This window comes from Gossypium raimondii, chromosome 12 (assembly GCF_025698545.1).
Source record: "Gossypium raimondii isolate GPD5lz chromosome 12, ASM2569854v1, whole genome shotgun sequence".
Lineage (NCBI taxonomy): Eukaryota > Viridiplantae > Streptophyta > Magnoliopsida > Malvales > Malvaceae > Gossypium > Gossypium raimondii.
In genome coordinates, this window is record NC_068576.1 from 9,965,108 (window position 1) to 9,986,763 (window position 21,656).

Genomic DNA, 21,656 nt, shown 5'->3' on the forward strand with positions numbered 1-21,656 from the left:
AATTTACATAGTTTTTATTTTTTGAACAGTATACTGGAGTAACCTATGAATACCTCTACCCATCGCTCACCTTAAGTCATTAAGCACTGAGCTTGTTATCGTCACTCAAACCTCTCACTTAACCGTCTACACAACTACAACCATCATCACACTTTAATCTCCTCATTTCCTTAATACCCAAACCAATAATTCCGAACCAACAAAATTAATAAACTTTTTTTTATATTTTTAATACAATTTTAAGAAATTTTTTATTTTATAAACATTTATTAATTTTAATAAATTTTGTAATTTTGATAATTTTCTATTTTATTTATAATTTTAAATAATTTCTAATTTTTTATATTTTATAATACTTAATGATGTTTCAATATTTTTTTATAATTTTATTTTTTAAATTAAGATGAAATAATCAATTAAGCCCTAGTAAAATAATAAAAAATTAATTAAGTCCTCACAAAATAATAAAAATTTAATTAAGCCCTACATATCATTTTTCCATTCCAACTTATCATGTCATCAATTTTCCATATTAGCTTGCCACCTTAGGTACCACATTAGCACGTAACGACCTGTGAAGGGCTTTAATGGAAAAATAAATTCAAAGGGATCAATTGGATACAAATCATGATTCAAAGGGCTTAATAGGATACACTTTTCGACCTTAGGCTTAATTAATTTTTTAAATTATTTTCAGGGGACTTATTTAGCATTTTAGCCATATAATTTTGCACTATTATAAGATCATGATACAGGGGTAATTTAAAATTTTTACAAAATTTAATTTAACCAAATTTCAAATGAATCCACAATATATTTTTAGAATATTACTCCTATAAAAGGAGAGTGAAAGGAGTCCCTGCTAGTTTTGATCATGCCAAATGGAGTTTGAAAATTTGAGCTGTGTTATCATTATAAAAATAAATAAACTAACAAAATCTTAGGGATACTAAGCAAAATATAATACAAATATTTAGTTCACATTAACTTTTAACAGAGTAAATGAGTAATAAATATAATATTTTAAATGGTATGTGTTAACTTTATTAAAATTAGGGTAAACTATAAAAATAATTATTTTTGTTTGTCTCAGATTTTATTTTAGTCACTTATGTTTGAAATGTTACGTTTTAGTCACTTACATTATCGTTTTGTTACAAAGTGGTCACTCTACCGCTAAACTCTGTTACCTCCCTAACGACAGTCCTACGTGGCAATCCAAATGGGTTTTAAATGCCAACTTGGATGTCTAGTTGCTAGGATGAAAATAGGTTTTTAATTAAATAAATTTAATTTGGATTGCCATGTAGGACATCCAAGTTGGCATTTAAAACCCATTAAGACTGCCACGTAGGATAGCTATTAGAGAGATAACAGAGCTTAATGGTAGAGTGAGTACTTCGTAACAAAACAATAATCTAAGTGACTAAAACGTAACATTTCAAACATAAGTGACTAAAATATAATTTGAGGAAAACAAAAGTAACTATTTTTGGAGTTTACCCTAAAAGTTAATTTAATTTGATTCTTTATGATAATAAAAGGACTAATTCGATAAGATTGGTATAATAAAAGGGACCTTTAAGTAGTTTTACCAATAAGAAAACATGAAGGGAGAGAAGGATATATATGGAAAAGCAATTTAAGAAGGAATAGGAGAGCAGTTTCAGAATGACAATTATACAGAGTCTATAAACCAACCAACCTCAAAGCAAACATAGAATGTTAAAGACATAACTCGCAACTGGACTCAGTTATTAAACACCCAGTCGAAGCAATTCCAGGTCTCGATCTCCCCAGTTTTCAGCACTAATGGCTAAGCCCAGGTCTTCCCGCCTTCCGCCTCGGAAATCCTCATCCTCAATCATGTTTCTAGCCATGCTTGTCATCTTTACCTTCCTCATTTTGATTCTTTTGGGCCTCGGAATCTTTTACATTCCTAGCGGTGACTCCCGAAATTCTCCTAAGCCCAACGATTTGAGCTCCATTGTGCATAATGTCGTCGACAGGTTAGTTTTCTTTTGAAAATTTTGGTTGTGTTGGAAGGCGATCTGATAATAACCGCGGTTGTTTTGAAGCCATTTTTTCTTTTTCTTTTTTGAATTGCCAGAAGTTATGTTGATGAAGACAGAGGAGAACAGTGGGTTGAAGCCATCTCTTGGGAGCCTAGAGCTTTTATCTACCATAATTTCTTGGTCAGTTTCTCAAAATTTTTGGATGGATATTTCACTTATTTTCTTTGTTCCTCTTCAATTTTATATTTAACTCTAACCGAAACGGTATTGCGATTGACACTACTTGTGAAGCAAGCGATCTTTTTTTTTTTTTTTTGTAAGCCATTAGCCTTTTGAGATATTTTATTTCGAATTTCAAGCTTAGAGACACTTCTTGTATTCTAGTACTTGAAACTGAAAATGCAATGGGAATTATGTATAAAGAAATGCATCTTAAATATTCTTAGTAATTTGGGGGATCCCTGTGTTAATCCAAGGTGAAAGGGTGGGTAGATAAAGTTCATACTTTTAACATGTATCTTTTAGCTAAACCTAAACTAACTTCTAGTTGTAAAAAAAATTGGCAGTCCATGGAGGAATGTGAATACCTGATCGATCTTGCCAAGCCTCATATGAAAAAATCAAAAGTTGTTGATAGTAAAACCGGGAAGAGTGAAGATAGTAGGTATGTAATTATTACTGTGATTTGGTATATAGTTTTGTTTTTGTTTCTTCTTTAACTCTTCTATTATATTAGATGTCATGGATGTTTGCGTGCAGGGTACGTACAAGTTCTGGAACATTTCTACCTAGAGGACGTGATAAGATTATTAAGAGCATTGAGAAAAGGATTGCGGATTTTACCTTCATACCAGTTGGTCTGTACTAGTATCTGAATCTATCCGAATTTATCAGTCACAATTGTTTTTAATGCCTTTACTAGTGTAATTTCTTCCTTAGGGTCTGCTTTAGATCAGTTTCTTTCTTTATGCTATCCATGGTTGTAAAGTTACTCATGGCAACGCAATAATATGCAGAGCATGGGGAAGGACTTCAAGTTCTCCACTATGAAGTTGGCCAAAAATATGAGCCTCACTATGACTACTTCAAGGATGAGGTCAATACTAGGAACGGGGGCCAGCGCATAGCTACTGTCCTTATGTACCTGTAAGTACCATGAACATATAACATACCTTTCCTGTGTTTTATTATCCTAGTGCATTGTGTGGAAGTTCACATTTGCTCTTTTTCTACTTTCTTTAACCGTTTTACAGCTCAGATGTTGAAGAAGGAGGAGAGACAGTGTTTCCTTCAGCAAAGGGGAACATCAGTGCTGTGCCTTGGTGGAATGAATTATCTGAATGTGGAAAGGGAGGACTTTCTGTGAGACCAAAGATGGGTGATGCATTACTTTTTTGGAGCATGAAGCCTGACGCAACTCTGGATCTTTCAAGCCTGCATGGTTAGTTCTAGTCACAAATTAAATTGCTGCCAAGGGTCCTTTAATTCTTGAATGACATGACTCATGTCCCTCATCTGTCTTGTTGCATTACTTAATTTATCACAAGTTAATATCAAATCTTCCCCCTACTTTCTCTTCTTTTATTTTCTAGGATAATTTATAACTTACTATTTTAAGTTATCCAGGAGGCTGCCCTGTGATTAGAGGAAATAAGTGGTCGTCTACAAAATGGATGCGTGTCAATGAGTACAAGGTTTAAACAACCGTTATACAGGTAACTTTTCTATCTAGTATTTCACTTATCAAAATTACAAATATACCAAAAGAAAAAGCTGTATGCCAACCGGTACGGTTTCGCCCATACTGATCTAGACCCCTTAAGTTAGGCTGATGATTATGAATATTAATTTATACCATATGCTATATTGGTATGCATCTTAAATTGAGCATGACTCTGCATTAAACAAGAAGTAGGTTCATGAAATGGTATATCTAGATGATTTTAAAATGAATAAGAGTTGACCTGTCGGAACAGATTGCTGAAGGGACCTGATTTCTTCTTTGTTAAGAGAAAGGGAACAGAAACCCCTATTCCTGCATTTGCCCCTCAATCTCCCATTGTTCTTGACACAACTTTCATGAGGGTATTCATGCTAGCCTTGCCTGTAAATGATCTTCATACATAATCTTAAATCCTTCTTTTTTTGGTTCATAGTTGACAGAACTGACTTGGATTTCTTACTATCTTGAGTGTACGCTGGAAAGTTAAAGTAAGAGCTCCAGGGACCATTGTGTTTCAAGGATGGGGCAGTGCTTGGCCCTTTCCTCTCTTCATTTTTTGTGTAGTCGCAGTGGTGTGTTATCATGCTTACTTGGATTCATGCTCCAACCTTGTTTGTGTTCCTTATCTTTTTTAATTTGTTTCTGTTCCATTTTTTACCTCAGTAAAGCGATTTAATATTTTACTACCACTATGCATTCAAAGTGTAATAATGCACAAGGACGGATGAGTATAATGACTATTAATGAGAATAAGGAAACTAGTGATATAGACAAAATCAGATTCCTTTCACATTTTCTATGCCCTGTGTGCCCTCCTTGAAACTTCCATTTCTTGCAAATCACGGCATCAAATGGTAACACTTCTTACAGTAATCTCATTCAATGATTATAAAATCAGATAAGATTAAGAGATTTGCTTTGAAAGCGATAAGATTTAAGAGATTGAATTCATTGAATCGCTGCAGATTTTTGGTTATCGGTTCAATTGGCAATTTCAATTATAGTAAATCTAAACATTACATATATTAGATAATTAATAAAAATATGAGTTTGATTTAATGGAGTTTTTACTAAATATTATAAAGTCATAATTATTTATCAAAATAATATGAGTTCCAAATTGTTTATGAAAATATATTAAAAAACAGTAATTTGATTTTTTTTTTTAATTTTCAGCCAAAGGGAAGCCCAAGTTATCACAATTGATGACAGCTGACAATTTGATGTCAATTTAATCATGCACGGTTCGTTTCATATTATTTAAGTAATTAATCAGTATTTTTATAATATGTGTAAAAAGGCCGATTTGATGGCATGTCATTCAATAAAAAAATTGAGATCAACGTGTCTAACTTTTATCATTTGGGAAAAAATTAACATATTTGTTTTTTTTGGTTAAAATCGCAATTTTACAATATATGATAAAAAAATGGCACTAATTTTCAATTTACTAGATTTCATCAGTTGATCTAGGCTTTTCTGAACAATGTTTCCATTTAAAAAGCCTGGTGAAACTAAAAGCCTTGTTTTATAACATTGAAATGTTACACAAGTTTTATTTTTGATTGGCTTGATTTGATCTTTTATCATTCTGACAGCTTAAAAAATCAACGTAAAATACATCCTGAATTGAAAGAGACAGTCGAGGTTCAATCCTGCTGACCTAATGCGACCATATTATGAACCCCACTTAACTCTGTTTCTTAGCTTCTTGGTAACGACGCCGTTTTCAACTTTAAAATCTGCAGCCGTTAGTGACAGGGCACAGGAAAGAGGGGTGGCCTGGGTTGATTGGTAGGTAATAATAACAATGACATTAATACCATACGCATACCACATCCTCACGTAGACAGGACTGCCCAACCTCAATCGAGACGTACTCACATAGCTTACCTTTGTGGGAAACCATTAATTCCATAACAACACGTTACAGTGAAAGATGAAAGGATAAAAGACATGCCAATATTATATATATATATATATATATATATATATATATATCCATGAATTGGTCATCATCTAATGTAATCAGCACATCCTGGTTTAACAAAATTCATGTCTGCATTTTCTATTATCTGAAACTGGCATTGCCTTGCCTTCAATCCCAACCCACCTCTGTTTCCAATTTTTTTATTCAATTTAAACTTTTGCTGCAAACTTAATAGTTTCAGTTCACAAACCCCATTTAAATGTGCAGCAACCACGGTTATGAAATATTTCGTCAAACTCCGCAACCATACACTACACAGCCTAATCATTGTTTTGCGCCGATCAAGTTCCTGATGACATACTGCAGAATGCCTCCGTGGTTGAAATATGCCAGTTCCACCTGCATTTTAGTTCAAGTAACCAATGCTTCCTTCAGTGAATCAGTGGGAAAGAAATTTGATTATTCAAGGATGGAGCAAAGCTCCTTCAGCCTTTAACAAAAGCCAAGAAATGACAAAATTGTTTTCATATGAGTACGTACCTCTGTATCAAATCGTACAGTGCAGGTGAATGACCTGCCACTATCTGTAGCCACTGTCACGTCTTGGCCAGGTCGAATTTCGCTCACACAGCTTGGAAGATCAATTGTGTAGCGCTCATGGCCAGTCAATCCAAGAGTGTCAGCATCCTCTCCAGACTTGAAACATAGGGGAATGATGCCCATGCCCACCAAATTACTACGGTGAATTCGCTCAAAACTCTTGGCAATGACTGCTTTTACACCCTGAGTACATCATCATTAATGGCATTATTAGGAGAGCGCAAACTGCATAGAAATAGAGGAGCCAGATCTACAATTTGTCGCTCAAACCAGCAGTGGTTCAGGAAACAACAAGATATGTATATATATAAACAAGCACCATCGAATGGTGCATTCTTGTTAGTCAAACCAGTAACGCACCAATAACATTGGACCTTTTGCAGCCCAGTCTCGAGAACTTCCACTCCCGTATTCAGCACCTGCCAAAATTATGGTATCCTGTCCTGCAGTCTTGTACCTCTGTTAAATAAAATTTAATTCTGTTACAATTCACTTATAAAAATCCACTTTACGTGGAGAAGCTCAACAACTAATAAAAATATTTAAATGAAACTTCAGCACGATGATTTCTATAATATAAAAGCATTAACTTAATAGTTAATAGAACCCTCAAGCACGATGAGGTAAATGCTCTTTTCTGCTAAAAACAATGAGATGAATGCTAGTCATACAAATAAATATGACGTCCTCAGATAGATCATAATGCAGAGGTTATATTTTACTGGTAAGTCATAATATGTGAAACATATGCTGAATTAAGATTAGAAATTTACCATGGCAGCATCATACACAGATAGTTTCTCTCCAGTGGGGATATGAATTGTTTTAGGCCCAACTTCTCCTTTCAATAGTTTGTTCACAAGTCGGATATTTGCAAAAGTACCCCTGGCCATAATTTCATCATTACCACGCCGACTTCCATAAGAGTTGAAATCTCTTCTATCTACCCCATGCTCCAGTAGAAATTTGGCTGCAGGGCTATCTTTGTGGATGCTACCAGCAGGGGAGATGTGATCAGTTGTGATACTATCTCCAAAGTTAAGCAAGCAGTAGGCATCCTTCACTCCATGTGGACCTGGAGGTGACATGGTCATGTCCTTAAAGTAGGGTGGCTCATGGATGTAAGTTGATGTTGGGCTCCACGCATAAAGGCTACCAGAGGGTACAGATAACTGATTCCACATGGGATTTCCTTTGGTGATTGCTTCATATGTAGCTTTAAACATATCAGGCAGCACACTTGATTGAACAACCTGAGGACAGAACAACAATGGAAAACAGTATTAGTCCCTGATATTTTAAGCCTAGGAATAAGGGTAAGCAGGCCCAGTAGCTCACATTAGCCACTTCTTCACTAGAAGGCCAAATATCCCTGAAAAAGATCTTTTTTCCATCTTTCCCTGTACCAATGGGTTCTGTCTCAAAATTAATATCTACCTGCAACATTGTGTCTATTGAGAAATATTCTTGATCTTAAGAATAAACAAGTGAATGAATAAAGAAAGAGGTTAAAAAATAAAGCGGCTAAATTATGATAACAAGAAGACATCATAGATGGTATACAACTCAATTTCAAGAACATAAATTCATGAACGGAGATCCAATTATAATAACATGAAGGTACATACAGTGCCAGCAAGAGCATAGGCAACAACAAGAGGAGGAGAAGCAAGATAGTTAGCCCTTGTCAAAGGGTGTACACGTCCTTCAAAGTTTCTGTTTCCTGACAACACAGCTGCAGCAACCATATCTGGACGCATGTAGAAAACAGCCAATATGTCAGCTTCAAGCATTCTTATGCAAGTATAACCAAGTATATTCTTGTTAAAAAATTTACCATTTTCAGAGATAGCAGATGCCACAGATTCATCAATATCTCCGGAATTCCCAATACATGTAGTGCATCCATATCCAACTATATGAAACCCTAACTGATTCAAATACTTCTGCAAGCCACTGCAATGAATTACTGAGTTAGCAATATGAAATAAAGAAGAGCATTTATCATATGGACAATATACTCCTCCAGCTTAATAAGTACCTCTTCTGCAAGTATTTGGTTACAACCCCAGAACCTGGAGCCAGACTTGTCTTGATCCATGGCTTGACCTGTTAAAGGAATGATCCAAAAATATGCAACAAGGCTTATTGCTCCGATAATTGTACCATGTAAACATTCTGGCTAGAAAAAGTTACCTCGAAACTTCTAGGTCAAAATATCATTTTAAGGCAAAACAAAAAATTCATATTTTTCCATCGAATAATTTGCTATTTTAAAGAGATTAACCTAAAAGAGAATTTTCTACCTTTTAATAACATAATCCTTGGAAATCTTCCAAGAGAATAATGGTTGAATTTTACAATTTTAAGAGTAGCTCATACTGGCAATGTTCAAAAATATGAAACAGACAATCTAATTGGCAATAAACAAAGAATCAACATTGCTGCAATCAAGGGCCATCTGACCTAGTTGATCTATCACTTCTGATTTTCTCATTATCAATTACTTCAACGATGAAAAGATTCATACATGTAGACATAAAGGAAAGCAGAGAAAGCCTACCTCCAATCCTAATTCACAGGCCTTCTTTGCCACCAGAGCAGCTCCTAGCATCACACTAGGATTTGAAGTATTTGTGCAACTAGTAATAGCAGCTATAACCACATCTCCATGCCTCAATTCTGCTGGAGTCCCATGAAATGAAAACTTTGCAGCCTTATCCTGAGATTCCTTTGGTATAGCAAATCCCTGTAACAAGAGATGCAGGGAACATGAACAGGGGAAGAGAACAGTAGAGGAGGAGGATGCACTAAACAAATTTTTTCAGCTCCTCTTTTAGTAAGAGAAAACTCAGGGACCAGACAGTTCTTATTATATGATCAGATGATATACCATTTCCACACTATTCAAGAATTCATCATTTGTGTCTAAGCATCACACTCAAGTTTTAGAATAATCAAATAATATCATCCCACCTTTAATAGTAGATTTGAAGAGTGTTACTTTATATGCACATAGTAATCTTAACATTTAAATGTCCCCATCACCACTTCAGTGTTCCAAGAAGCACACTCTTCCCAAATTTATAAAGATAATACCTTAAATCCAACCCTGTTGTCTAAGCATGCCTGCCAATCCGCTTTCATTTCTTTCAGAGGAACTCGATCATGAGGCCTGCAATAGAGCAATCAGATACTCAGACAAACCTTAATCACAGGAATACCAAAAATTGAACAAGATTTTTCATTTTAGAGAAGATTGCAGTTTCTAGATATCAAAAAAATAAAACTTTACCTCTTGGGCCCTGATATACAGGGTTCAACTTCCTCAAGTTTCAATTGCAGGTAGGAAGAGTACACTTTCTCAATCTGAGGCTGAGTTTAGCAACAAATTCTTAGTTGGGAACCGTATGCTGAAAATTTTTTAATCATAGAAGAAAGAATGTAAGGAATATTTACCTCACTGTAGTCTACAAACATCTTATTGGCCCGTAAATAAGATTCTATCATTGCAATCTACATGATTGTAGATAAGTCAGTAAACTAAAGGTCGAAGCATCAAATGAAACAAAGTTTTTTTTCTAAGGGGCTTACAGTCTTCTCACTCCTGCCAGTCAATTGCAGATATTGCAGGGTGACATGATCCACAGGGAAAAACCCCATGGTTGCACCATACTCAGGAGACATGTTGGCAATAGTTGCACGGTCTGCTAATGACAATTCACTCATGCCTTCCCCTGTATAAGGATAGAGGGATACATTTACGATTAGATAAAAGTAGCACAAGAAGCAAAGAAGAAGTTACCACAGTGTTCGTATTGAAGACCATACCATAGAATTCGACAAACTTGCCAACAACCCCATGCTTCCTCAGCATTTGAGTAACTGTCAACACTAAATCGGTAGCTGTCACACCATCCCTCAACTTTCCTAATAGTTTAAATCCAACAACACCTGGCAAGACCATGCTCATGGGCTACATGCAAAAAGGCAAGTGTACAATCATTAACTAAGGAGTTTTACTAATCGAAATTAAAGTTCATGCTTTCAGCAATGTACTAAGAGAAAGAAGAAATTAATTAATGCTAATTGGACTCTTAGCCACATAAAGAGCTCCATAAATTTTCTTTTTCTTCCTTCCCCCTCCTTTCCCTCCTTTTGTAATACGTAACCTATTAATAAGTGGAGTAAGTAATTAACCTGGCCGAGCATGGCAGCTTCAGCTTCTATACCACCGACTCCCCAGCCAGCAACACCCAAACCATCAATCATAGTTGTATGAGAATCTGTTCCAACAACGCTATCAGGGTAAAGCACGCCATTTGTGTTGAAAACGACTCTTCCAAGATACTCTAAATTGACCTGTAAACCAAGAATAGAGAAACTTGTTTAAGGAATAAGGACACAAAATGCCGGTAAACACTTGTATTCTGTTTTCTTACTAAACAAAGCCTGTCAGTAGCAGTATGAAATTCCTTTCCCCCTTAACACTATAACAAATCATTTGCAACAATAGTAGCATTGATTTATTTATTTACAGCCAATTAAGAACTGATTATGATCTCTTAATGTAGCATAAAAAATGCTTGTTACCTGATGTACAATTCCTGATCCGGGGGGGACAACAAGCATGTTATCAAATGCACTAGAACCCCACTTGAGGAAAGCAAATCTTTCTTTGTTCCGTTGGAATTCAAGTTCCATGTTTTCTTGCACTGCATTTTCTGACCTTGCCACATCAACCTGAACTGAATGATCAATAACAAGATCTACAGGAACCTGCAAACATCATAATTTCATGATAAACCAATGATTAGAACAGTTTTCCAGGTTACAAAATCACAATTTAAAAAATTAAACATTGCTTTGATTAGTCCAATAGCACCCCTAAAACTAAGCGCATAACTTACCAAGGGATTTATTTTATTAGAATCACCACCAAGCTTGTTCATAGCATCTCGCATGCAGGCGAGATCAACAACAGCAGGAACACCAGTAAAATCCTGAAAAAAAAGAGAGAAAAAAATGAATCAGAGAACAATATTAGAAAACAAGTATTCCTAGCAATGCAAGTTAGCATTAAAAATAACTCATCATTATCATTAACACAATACCATCGTGGTAAAATTTCGGATAACCAACAGACCTGAAGAAGCACTCGAGCTGGCTTAAACGGAACCTCAACTTGTTTGGGAGACGTGTTCTCCCAGTCAATGATCTTCTCAACATCCTTACTCTTAACTTGAAACTCATCGCAGTTACGGATTGCGGATTCAAGAAGTATTTTAATAGAGTAAGGAAGTTTATCTGCACAATAAGCATCAAAATCTCAAATCAACCAAAAGATAACAGGCTTTGTTTGAATGAAGATAAAGAAACACGAAAAAAAAGTGAAAAGCGAGCTTCTTGGGTTTGAATAATATCAGATTAGCTTAAAAAACGCATAGATTTAATTCATTTTACAAACTTGATTCCCTTTCCTACTTCTTATCGGCAACCAAACGAAGTTTAAAATCTAAAAGAAGAAACTAACCGATCCTTGGATCATTGAGAGCAGGTAAAGAATAGTATTTGCCGAATTCACCACCCTGCGGCTTCTCCAAAGTCTTCAAAATGGAATTGAAAGGATTTGCTGAAGCTAAAATTGAAGTTCCAAAACCAGTTAGATGAGTATGTATCTCTAAAAAAGTAGCAAAAAACAAGAGAAGAATGAGAAAAAGGAAACTGATATCATTCGAGTAGCGTACATACCCATGGTAATCAGCCAATAAACGATTGATTGATGAAAGCAAAGCGAGATCTAAAAGAGAATGTGAGATTTGGGTTGAAGGCAGGGGTAGGTGAGGCTTCGTTCTCCGTGAACTCAACCAAACACAAGCACTTTAAAATGATTTTTTAAAAATCCTTTTTTATTATTTTATATAAGATAATGCTGAAAAGGAGAGCGAAAAGGCTTAAGGAAAAAAATCAAAGCAAAATTAGGATATGTGGGAATACGAAGTGGTCTGCTTTGTCGTGTTTGCATATTCAATTTATTCTGATCTGTACTTGGCAAATGCCACTTTCTTTTTTCATTTAAGCCCTTAAACATTTTGCTTTATTTAAATAAATACTTAGATTTGACCCTTTATCTAAATAAACCCCTGTATTTTTTCCTGGTATAGCCACAGGTAAAATAACTCCTCCTCAACAATTTCAAATTTAATTCAAGTACTTCTATTTTTCCAACTATTTTTATAAATAAGCTTTGAAAATTTAATTGCTACTCACTCAATCAATTCTTTAATCCATCATTAGGTAAAAACAGGCCATTCTCCCTTGTATTGTACATTTAAAATTTTTAACATTTAATATTGTGTACAAGTGAAGTTGATACTTCTTTCTTTTATTTTTATTTACTTTATACTTTCAGTTTTGATCTTCATTTAACATGACATTTTAATAACTAAAAATCATTTTATACTTTCTCATGTTCCATGCTCCATCTTTCGGTTTAGTCTCCCCCAGAAATGAGATGGATAAAGCTTAATTCTGATGGAGAGGTGTCACTCTGTGTGCAACATACATCCATTGGAGGAGTTCAAAGGGATTCGAATGCAAACTGGTCATGTGGATATGTGATGAGCTTCGACAAGGAATCAATTTTTAAAGTTGAAATAAGAGCGATGCTGGAAGGTCTTTTCATAATACGGGGAAAAGGCTTAAAAATGTCAAAGTTGAATGTGATAATACACTTTTGGTTAAATTGATTTTAGGAGGGGAAGCTCCAATAGTAGTTTGGTGGAATTAAGATTACTACATAGTTGCTGCGTAGGAAATGTGAAGTAAGAGTTCATCATATTCCAAGGGATTAGAATGGTGTTGTGAATCACATGACAACAGGAAACTCCTCGTTCCAGTTGTTTGAAGCTCCGCCGGATTCGATAAAAGATGTGTTGATTGCTAATTGTAATGGCTCTAATTCAATTTAATATGGATGGGCTGATGTAATAGCTTTATGCTGTGTTTTTTCTACCAAAAAAAATTAATAAAAATAGAGGCGTGTAAGCATAATTAATTAAAAATGAAATGAAATTATTAAATAATATTAAAATATAACTTTTAATAGACAATCGATTGAATTGTTTATACATTCAGAATTATATATTACTTCTAAAGTCAATAAACGTTGAACTAAAAATTTTACAAAACTAACTAGTGTTTTAATATTTTTGAAATAAATTTTTTGAAGTAATATTTTGAAATTATTAAACGTTAAATATTTTGAAAATACAATATAAGGAATAATAGCCTACGTTTATACTACAATGGCTTAGTTAAACATACGTCAAAGAGTAAAGTTGATTTGGGTACCAATTAAATTTTAAGGGTTTATTTGGACGTAATAAAAGTATAATGATTTATTTAAATAAAGTAACAAAATTTAAGGGCTTACTTAGGTTATTTGGATGCAATATAAGTTCAAGAATTTATTTTATTAAACTAACAAAGTTTGAGGACTTATTTAATATAATAATGAGGTTAAAAAAAAAAAAGTACATGAGCTGGGTCAGGCCAAGGCCCATTAGTTTGCATTTAATATAAGGTGGTAATAATAACAATAATGATCTCTTCATTATGTTATTTTCCCATCAAAACATGACAGCTTGCTTGTACCTTCACGTCTTAAACTGTGTAAAAGTCGGTTCCCAGCAACTAAAGGAGTAAGCCTTAAAATTTTACTTACATTTTATACAAATATTTACAATTATCCATAATCTCTTCCCAATATTTTAATATAAAGATAAATAAGTTTTGAAATACTCAAACTCACATCTTCCTACATAGATAATAATATTAATACCAACTGAGCTAAAACTCATTCGATTAGTAGATTGTAATGAATGAAGAAAAATAAGAATAGGCAAATTTTAGAGAACAGACACAATATTGGCATATAGTTTAGTCACAAATCTACATTTGCATTACATCAATTTAGAGAATGAATTTATGATATGATATAATTTCATTCCGTACATTTCTCAATAACAATCTAATCTACTTATGAGGTTATATTCACACAAAAAAATGGTGGGAATAAAAAATAATTATTTAGCACTCAAGATTAGTTCCTAGTTTTTTATAATAAAAAAATTAGTTCCTTGTTTGAACAAAATAGTGCACTCATCAATCTCCAAAGTCGAAGGAAGCAACCCCTTATAATGCAGTGTGGAACCAATTACCACATCTCAAATAACTCGTCTAATAAATGGTGAGATACTAAAGCATATCTCAAAAAATCTTTGAAGGCCACTATGAGAATATATGATATTTCAATAATGGTTGTTCTAGGCACATGATTGAGAATAGAAGTTATCTTAAAGAATTTCAAGAGAATCATGAAGACAGGATGACCTTTGGTGATGGTAAAAAAGAAAGAATCATTGGGAAATGAGTATTGAATGTTAAAGGAATGCCACAACTTGAAAACGTGTTCCTTGTGGAAGGTTTGAAAACCAACTTGATTAGTATAATTAACTTTGTGACTAAGGAATGTTGGTGAACTTCACAAAGAAAAGGTACAAGGTAACTAGAAAATCTAATGAGCTTGTTATGGAGTGAGATTGGGCATTCGACAATTGTTATAATTTGGTTGAACTTATGATTTGCAATCATGTTAGCTCTTTAGACCTTGAACTATGGCATGAAAGGTTAGGTCATGTACACTTTAAAGGCTTGTGGGATATAATGTTGTTAAAGGGTTGCCAAAGGTAGGGAAGCTATTACCAAAGTTTATGGAGAAATTGTGAAGGGAAAACAACAATGTGAATTGCACCATTAGTTGCAACTAGTTAGAATAATTAGATCACTTGAACTACAACACATGGACTTGACGGGGCCTATGCAAACAAAAACCATGAGTGGTAAATGCTACGTTCTAGTTTATTAGATGAATATTCAAGGTTCACTTGGGTGAAGTTCCTTCAAGAGAAATCAAACACATTTAATGCCTTTAAGAAGTTGCGTGAGAAGTTAATGAATGAGAAAAGTCAATTGGTTGGAAAGATAGTTAGAACCAAGAGTAATCATAAAATAGAGTTCAAGAATGAAGAATTCTATGAATTTTGTGACAATTTAGGCATCCGACATGAGTTATTTGCCCTAAAGGCATTACAACAAAACAACATTATTGAAAGAAAGAAATAATTGCATGATTGAAGATATGACAAGGGTCATGCTAAATGCAAAGGGTGTATCACTGATTTGCTGTAATTTGATGTGTCAAATTAGGCTCCCCATGACGCTTAAAGAGCTTATTTTTGAGTAACTTATACGTGTTTGTCCTGTTTTTACTTAGTTTTCATTCTTCGGCTTAATAAGTGAAATAGTGCATTTTATGCCACTTTTGATACTCGAAATGGCCAAATGAGACATAGAGAATCTAATGGTTGATTGAGTGTTGTAGAGAGTTATTGGAGGCCCGAACGTGAGTGAAAACATCACTTAGAAGGGGGTATTGCAATATCAGAGCCTAGAAGCCGTGATACCCCTAACAGTGCTGAATTGAAGAGGATCGATGCCAGCTATAGTAGTATCACGATACCAACTATGGGTATCACGATACCTAACTCCCAAAGATCCCTCCAAGTCAAGACTGACGTGGGTATTGTGATACTAGACCATAGGTATCGCGATACCCCTAACAAGAAAAGACAAAAATTGACTTTAATGGCAAACTTTGTCTAACCTTAACACCAATAAAAAAACACACGTTAAGAGGCATTTTGGGCAAAAATGTTTGGTCAGAAAAAAAGTCTAAAATAGACCAAAATTGGTTGTGAGAGAAAGAGACTTCACATAAGCTAGTTATACATTTTTCTCTTCATCTTTTAGGATTTAGTTCTTCTTCTTTATACCTTAGAGCTTGTTTTCATGTTCATTTCTGGTTTTTATTAGTTCCATAGATGGTAGTTAAGTTAGTTATTATTGTAATTAGGATTTATTTACTTGTTAAGCCCTTCAAACTTTATTGTATTTACACTTTAATCCATTAGCTTTATACCATTCAACTTTGTTACGTTTCCTCTATTAAAAAAATCTTATCTTAGGTGTTTTTATTTATCTTCTTTGCTGTCATTATTGTGTTCTTTAAGCCTTTTGCAAGAAAGCTTGAGTCTTTATTAACTTTCTTTTAGGTTAAGTTAATGGTGTTTCTATTTGATTTCTTGTTGTTAACGGGTTCAAATATAAGCATGAGTAGCTAAACCTTAAGTGGTTGGTTGAAGGAAGTGATGGGTGATTGATTTTTGGGTTCAGGGACTAAATTACAAAAGTTGGACTAAATTGAAGCGGCTTCAAAACTTAGGATTGATGCCTTAAGGGAAAATTAAGATAAGTGAGACCGAGAGGAGATCTTATCGGACATCATTTTGATAGTTCTATGTTAGGTTGGTAAGGTCGAAAGATAAATTAGACTAATTTGTCGAAATTGTTAAAGTTGAGGTCGAGAGGTAAAATTAAACCAATTTAGGAGTGATAGCGATTTAGATCCCTAATTTGAAGGTTAACCAACCTCATGTAAATCAACCAACTGTTGTCTATTATCGTATTTGTTCGTATTTTTTTAATTTCACATTTTGTTTTATTTATAATGTAATCAACCCAATTTGCCCAGGCCCAATAACAGTCCAAATTGCAAAACAAAACAGGAGGTCTAAACCTAAATGCAAGCCCAAATAAAAAAAAACCCTAATGGCCCAATATCTAAACAGCATTCAGAAAAAAAAGGAAGGAACCCTAGCCGTCGCACCCTATCCCTATCCCTAGCCTCAGCCACCAACTCCTCTGACAGTCGTTGCCACCGCCGCTTCTCTCTGCCGCGCCAACCACTCCTTCCAAAGAAGAACAAACATGCAAGAAACAGTGAAAAAATAGAAGAATAATGTTGTAAAATCGGCTATAAAATGCCTAAAAATCAATTGTAAAAAGGGTTTTTTTGCAAAAAAAAAGGAGGCAGATTCGGAAATAAAAAGAAAATCAAAACTTCAAGGTTATTTATTTTATTTTATTTTCATTTTATTTTATTTTATTCTCTTTATTTGTTTTGTTTATTTTTGAAATAGCATTGAATAAGAAAAACAGAGGTTTCTTCTTACCTTTTTCGTCATCGCCAGAGTGTCTGAAATGAGGGTTTTACTTGAAAAAAGGAAACTTTTCAGCTTCGATCCATGATCTCTGTGGCGCCAATGTCGGCGACTGGTGATAACACGACAGTGACCGATGGGCTGGCGGCGGGCTTCAAGGCTGGGTTTGAAACCCTAGCAGAGAAAAGGGAGTGTTTTAAATTTTTTTTTAGAATAAAATGGCAGAATGGGCTTTAAAAAAAAATGTTGCTTTTATAAATGGTATGAAACGACGTCGTTTAGGGCCTGTTTCAGTGGCCTCAAAACATCGTCGTATAGGGCCACCCGTGCGCGACCCGACCCGCTCCATGGGGGATTCGCGCGTTTTCATTAAATGGGTTATTTATAACCCTGGTCCTTCTGCTTTTTTACACCTGTTTTAATTAGATCATTTTTATTTGTTTTTATTTCTTTTAATTAAGTCTGATAATTTTGTTTTCATCACATTTTAGTCCCTAATAGAACTGTGCGTTTTGGAGGGTGGGGATTATTGTCCATCTAGTCCCTCCTTGTCATGTGCGCGTTTTATTGGGTCCTTATCCCTTTATTTATTTTTGATTGCCCCAAAATTTTGTTTTAAAGCTCAATTTTGTCCTTTTTGTTATTTTGGCTATTTCATTATTAAATTAATTAATTTAAATATTATTATTACTATTATTATTTTTCTTTTTTTACTTATTATTATATCATTAAATTAATTAGTTTCAATTTTATTTCTATCATATTTCTTTTTATATTTATTTACTTAAATATTTTAAATACATTTATTTATTGCTTTATTTACCTATATCTTTTTATATATTTTAAACTCTAGAAAATTTATAATTCGTATTATTATTAACATTATCATTGTCACTATATTATTATATTAATTATTTTTGCATTATTATATTTCTTTTATTTATTTATCTAAATAATTTGAATACATGTGTTTTGTTATGTCATTTTATTTATTTATATTCGTTCATATAATCTTTAATTTTTAGATTATTATTAGTATTATTATTAATACCATTATTATTATTATTCTTAAATTGTTTTATACAATATTTATTTGTTTATTTTTACAATATTAAGTCTTTAGCTTTAAATTCTTAGTTCGTCATCCTTATTATTTGCTTTTTTAGCTTGTTTATTTTATTTTATTCTTCATATTGTTGTTCACATAAACACATTTATTGTTGTTCTTCTATGTATATTGGCTCGTGATTCATTTTACGTTTTATTACAAAATCATCACATTTTACCCGATACATTAAAAATGTTATTTTAAACAAGCAATATTTCGCATTTTGAAATTCGAAAAGTCATTCCCTAACTTACGGGGTTTCGACTTTCTAAAAATCAAATACCCAAACATTTTTAAGCATAAATTTTTAATAATCTCGGGAATTAATAAAAGATCGTGTTCTAACTTACGGAATATGATCTTTCTAAAACCGAGATAATCGAATATCTTTCGAATAAGTAAATTTTTTGGCATTTATTCTAGTATCGAAAATTTAAGACATTGTATCCAAACTTACGAGACATAATTCTCTTTCTCGATTAACGTGAAATATGCCACTTTCTTGAAAATTTTCAGCATTTTAACAAAGGATCGTATTTTGAATCTCTTCAAAGTTTCCAATTCTCGACACTAAGACACTAATTAATTAATTAGGTACCAATTTGGGCGTTACAAGGGTGCTAATCATTCCTTGTACATAACCGACTCCCGAACTCGTTTTTCTAAATTTCGTGGACCAAAATCGTTGTTTTAATAAATCAAGTCGTTTATTAAAAACAACCACTTTTTGAGGTGGCCCGATCACACCTCATCAAAAAAAGATTGGTGGTGACTCCCTTATTTATTTTCATTTTTTTTCAAAATCCAAGTCGACTCCCTCATTTATCAAAAAATGGTTTCGACAGCTTGGCGACTCCACTGGGGAGTAGAATAAGAGAGTCAAGCCATGAGTTGATTATTTTTTGTATTTTTATTGAAAATTGAAAACTTGGTTTAAATGTACGATCCTTTCATTTCATTTTATTTTTATAGTTTGCGTCATTTTGCTATATTTACTTTATTTGTTCAAGTCTCTCGACATATTTTTGCATATTGCATTTGCATAACCGTTCGGCTATACCCTTTTAAGTGGGAGTGAGAAACTATTCCTTCGTGAGGTTTTCACCTCCGTGCAGGATAGTGGATCGCTTTTGGGATACATCCATACCTATGTCACGCTTTTGGGATACATCCATACCTATGTCTTTGTGAGATTTTCATCTCTGTGCAGCCATAGGGAAATGTATTCCCCTGAATTGAACTCGGTCCATATGAGCCTATAATGGGTGAGGATCGAGAAATCTATTGGTTCAGGTACCTTTACTTTAGAACCGAACCGCATATAATGAGCCCTAAGAGCCTACCCTAGGTAGAACCACGCCAAACCCCTAGTAGTCATCCAAATAGGTGCTCTTTTTGTTATTTATGTCTTTGTACTAACTTGTTTCCTTTTGTTTTGGTTATGATTGCATTGCATTTTCATCATAGAAAACAAGTGTTGATTCACGTTCAGTTGTAAATAGAGAGCTTGTCATGGAAAATGGATTTCTTGATAAAGTGGAAGACAATGCGGTCGTCTAAATATGGTCCGAGAAAATGTAACGAGGGAAGGGTGATAGTTTGATGAGTGAGTACACAAATTTACTTCGTTGCCCGAGGATTCAAGCTGACAAAGATTATTCGAGAGTCACCAACGTTCCAACTTTCTTAAAGAAGCCAACGAGCACTACGAGGATGAGTGAACAATAAGTCACGACTCAGATCAAGAAGATAGAGGAGACACCCCTTTGAAGAGATAGCAAGATTCGATCTTAACATTTGGATATGAGAAAAAGGATCGATGTCTTCACTTTGAGTATTAGGGCAAGGCCATATACGTAAATATTCGTTTTATGTAAAGAGATTTATTTTCTAGTGAAGTTGTTCTAATAGAATTGAATCAGAATCAATGCCTCTTTTTGCATTTATTCCATTCATCTGCATTATATTTCATTGCATGCATTAAATTTCACAAAAATGGCCTAATCAAACGAAACTATTTCAGTTAATCTGGAAACCAACAAGAGTGAACCAACCGAACATCGTTACGGTACCCGCCGCAAAACCAAAGAAATGAATCAAAGATTAGAAAGATTAGAACAAATGCATAAAGATATGCAAGATCAGTTGCAAGCGCAATTGCAAGAACAGTTAGCGAAACTACAACAGGAGATTAGGGATCAGATACTGGAATCCCAAAGAAGCATGATGAACCAATTAGCACAGTTACTAGCGGGAGTGCTTAAAAAAGGAAAGGCCCAGTGGTCAATAGTGGGTATGATAATGAAACCCCCATCTATCCCCCAGGTTTTACCCCAATAAGCGTCTAAGCTCAACCATACGCGCATCTACAAGGGACACCCTTTACTATAAGACCTCAACAATATCAAATCGGTACCTCGGCATCAATGAACTACCCGACATGTTCAGGTTCTAATCCAGGGGACAATCCAACCAATCCTGTAGTTCCTGAAATGGCAGAAATAGACAAAGAAAAGGTGGAACTGCCAAAACAACTCGAAGATCGATACAGGTGTTTGGAAGAAAAACTCAAAGCAATGGAAAATATTGATTACCATTGCGGGGTTGACGCCAAGGATCTGAGTTTGGTTTCAGACCTAGTACTCCTGCCGAAATTCAAGACTCCAGAATTTGAAAAATATAATGGGACTAGTTGTCCTGAAGCTCACATCACGGTGTTCTATCGAAGAATGACAGGATATGTTAATAACAACCAATTATTAATTCATTGCTTCCAAGATAGTCTGATTGGGTCAGCTGCCAAATGGTACAACCAGCTGAGCCGTGCCAATATCCACTCATGAAAGGACTTGGCACGGGCTTTTATGAAGCCATACAGCCATGTAACAGACATGACACCTGACAGAATTACATTGTAGGATATGGAAAAAAAATTAAAGTGAGAGCTTCAAGCAATATGCCCAAAGATGGAGGGAGGTAGCGACACAAGTCCAACCACCTCTTTTGGAGAAAGAAACCACGATGCTTTTCGTCAACATTCTGAAAGCAACATTCATTAACCATATGTTGGGAAGCGCTACAATGAGCTTCTCAGATATAGTAATGTCTGGTGAGATGATTGAAAACGCAATAAGAAGTGGAAAGATAGATGCGGGGA

The 21,656-nt window shown here is 34.3% G+C and overlaps 2 protein-coding genes across 4 annotated transcripts; one reads left to right on the forward strand and one right to left on the reverse strand.

The window, feature by feature from the left end:
- The first annotated feature begins 1,660 nt into the window (after nt 1-1,660).
- LOC105763207 (probable prolyl 4-hydroxylase 10) lies at nt 1,661-4,528 on the forward strand. 2 transcript variants are annotated; one of them, XM_012581337.2, is made up of 8 exons: nt 1,661-2,009; nt 2,111-2,195; nt 2,582-2,679; nt 2,775-2,872; nt 3,032-3,161; nt 3,269-3,456; nt 3,642-3,730; nt 3,992-4,528. In XM_012581337.2, exons 1-7 carry the CDS (start codon nt 1,813-1,815, stop codon nt 3,713-3,715), a joined length of 870 nt encoding a protein of 289 aa, XP_012436791.1. In that variant the 5' UTR covers nt 1,661-1,812; the 3' UTR covers nt 3,716-3,730; nt 3,992-4,528. The 2 variants fall into 2 exon arrangements, with proteins under 2 accessions (XP_012436791.1, XP_012436790.1); XM_012581336.2 differs by having other exon boundaries at nt 4,172-4,528.
- Nucleotides 4,529-5,780: 1,252 nt separating this feature from the next.
- Nucleotides 5,781-12,204, reverse strand: LOC105763209 (aconitate hydratase, cytoplasmic). 2 transcript variants are annotated; one of them, XM_012581339.2, is made up of 20 exons: nt 12,020-12,204; nt 11,802-11,900; nt 11,415-11,575; nt 11,179-11,271; nt 10,862-11,047; nt 10,469-10,630; nt 10,100-10,244; nt 9,863-10,005; nt 9,728-9,784; nt 9,564-9,643; nt 9,368-9,443; nt 8,832-9,017; nt 8,310-8,377; nt 8,106-8,224; nt 7,897-8,018; nt 7,607-7,705; nt 7,042-7,521; nt 6,629-6,727; nt 6,209-6,451; nt 5,781-6,067 (listed from the first exon to the last, which is right to left on the reverse strand). In XM_012581339.2, the coding sequence occupies exons 1-20, from the start codon at nt 12,021-12,023 to the stop codon at nt 5,993-5,995; spliced, it is 2,697 nt and encodes an 898-aa protein (XP_012436793.2). In that variant the 5' UTR covers nt 12,024-12,204; the 3' UTR covers nt 5,781-5,992. The 2 variants fall into 2 exon arrangements, with proteins under 2 accessions (XP_012436793.2, XP_012436792.2); XM_012581338.2 differs by having other exon boundaries at nt 11,802-11,906.
- Between the last annotated feature and the right edge of the window lie 9,452 nt (nt 12,205-21,656).

What these genes read in the sequence shown, in the direction of transcription:
- LOC105763209 (XM_012581338.2), bottom strand. An exon ending in CAGCTCGAGTGCTTCTTCAG is followed by an intron (nt 11,272 to 11,414) that starts GTCTGTTGGTTA and finishes CTTTTTTTTCAG; the next exon opens with GATTTTACTGGTGTTCCTGC. An exon ending in CTAATAAAATAAATCCCTTG is followed by an intron (nt 11,048 to 11,178) that starts GTAAGTTATGCG and finishes TGATGTTTGCAG; the next exon opens with GTTCCTGTAGATCTTGTTAT.
- LOC105763207 (XM_012581337.2), top strand. Translation starts at nt 1,813, where the DNA reads ATGGCTAAGCCCAGGTCTTCCCGCCTTCCGCCTCGGAAATCCTCATCC. An exon ending in TTATCTACCATAATTTCTTG is followed by an intron (nt 2,196 to 2,581) that starts GTCAGTTTCTCA and finishes AAAAATTGGCAG; the next exon opens with TCCATGGAGGAATGTGAATA. An exon ending in GGATCTTTCAAGCCTGCATG is followed by an intron (nt 3,457 to 3,641) that starts GTTAGTTCTAGT and finishes TAAGTTATCCAG; the next exon opens with GAGGCTGCCCTGTGATTAGA.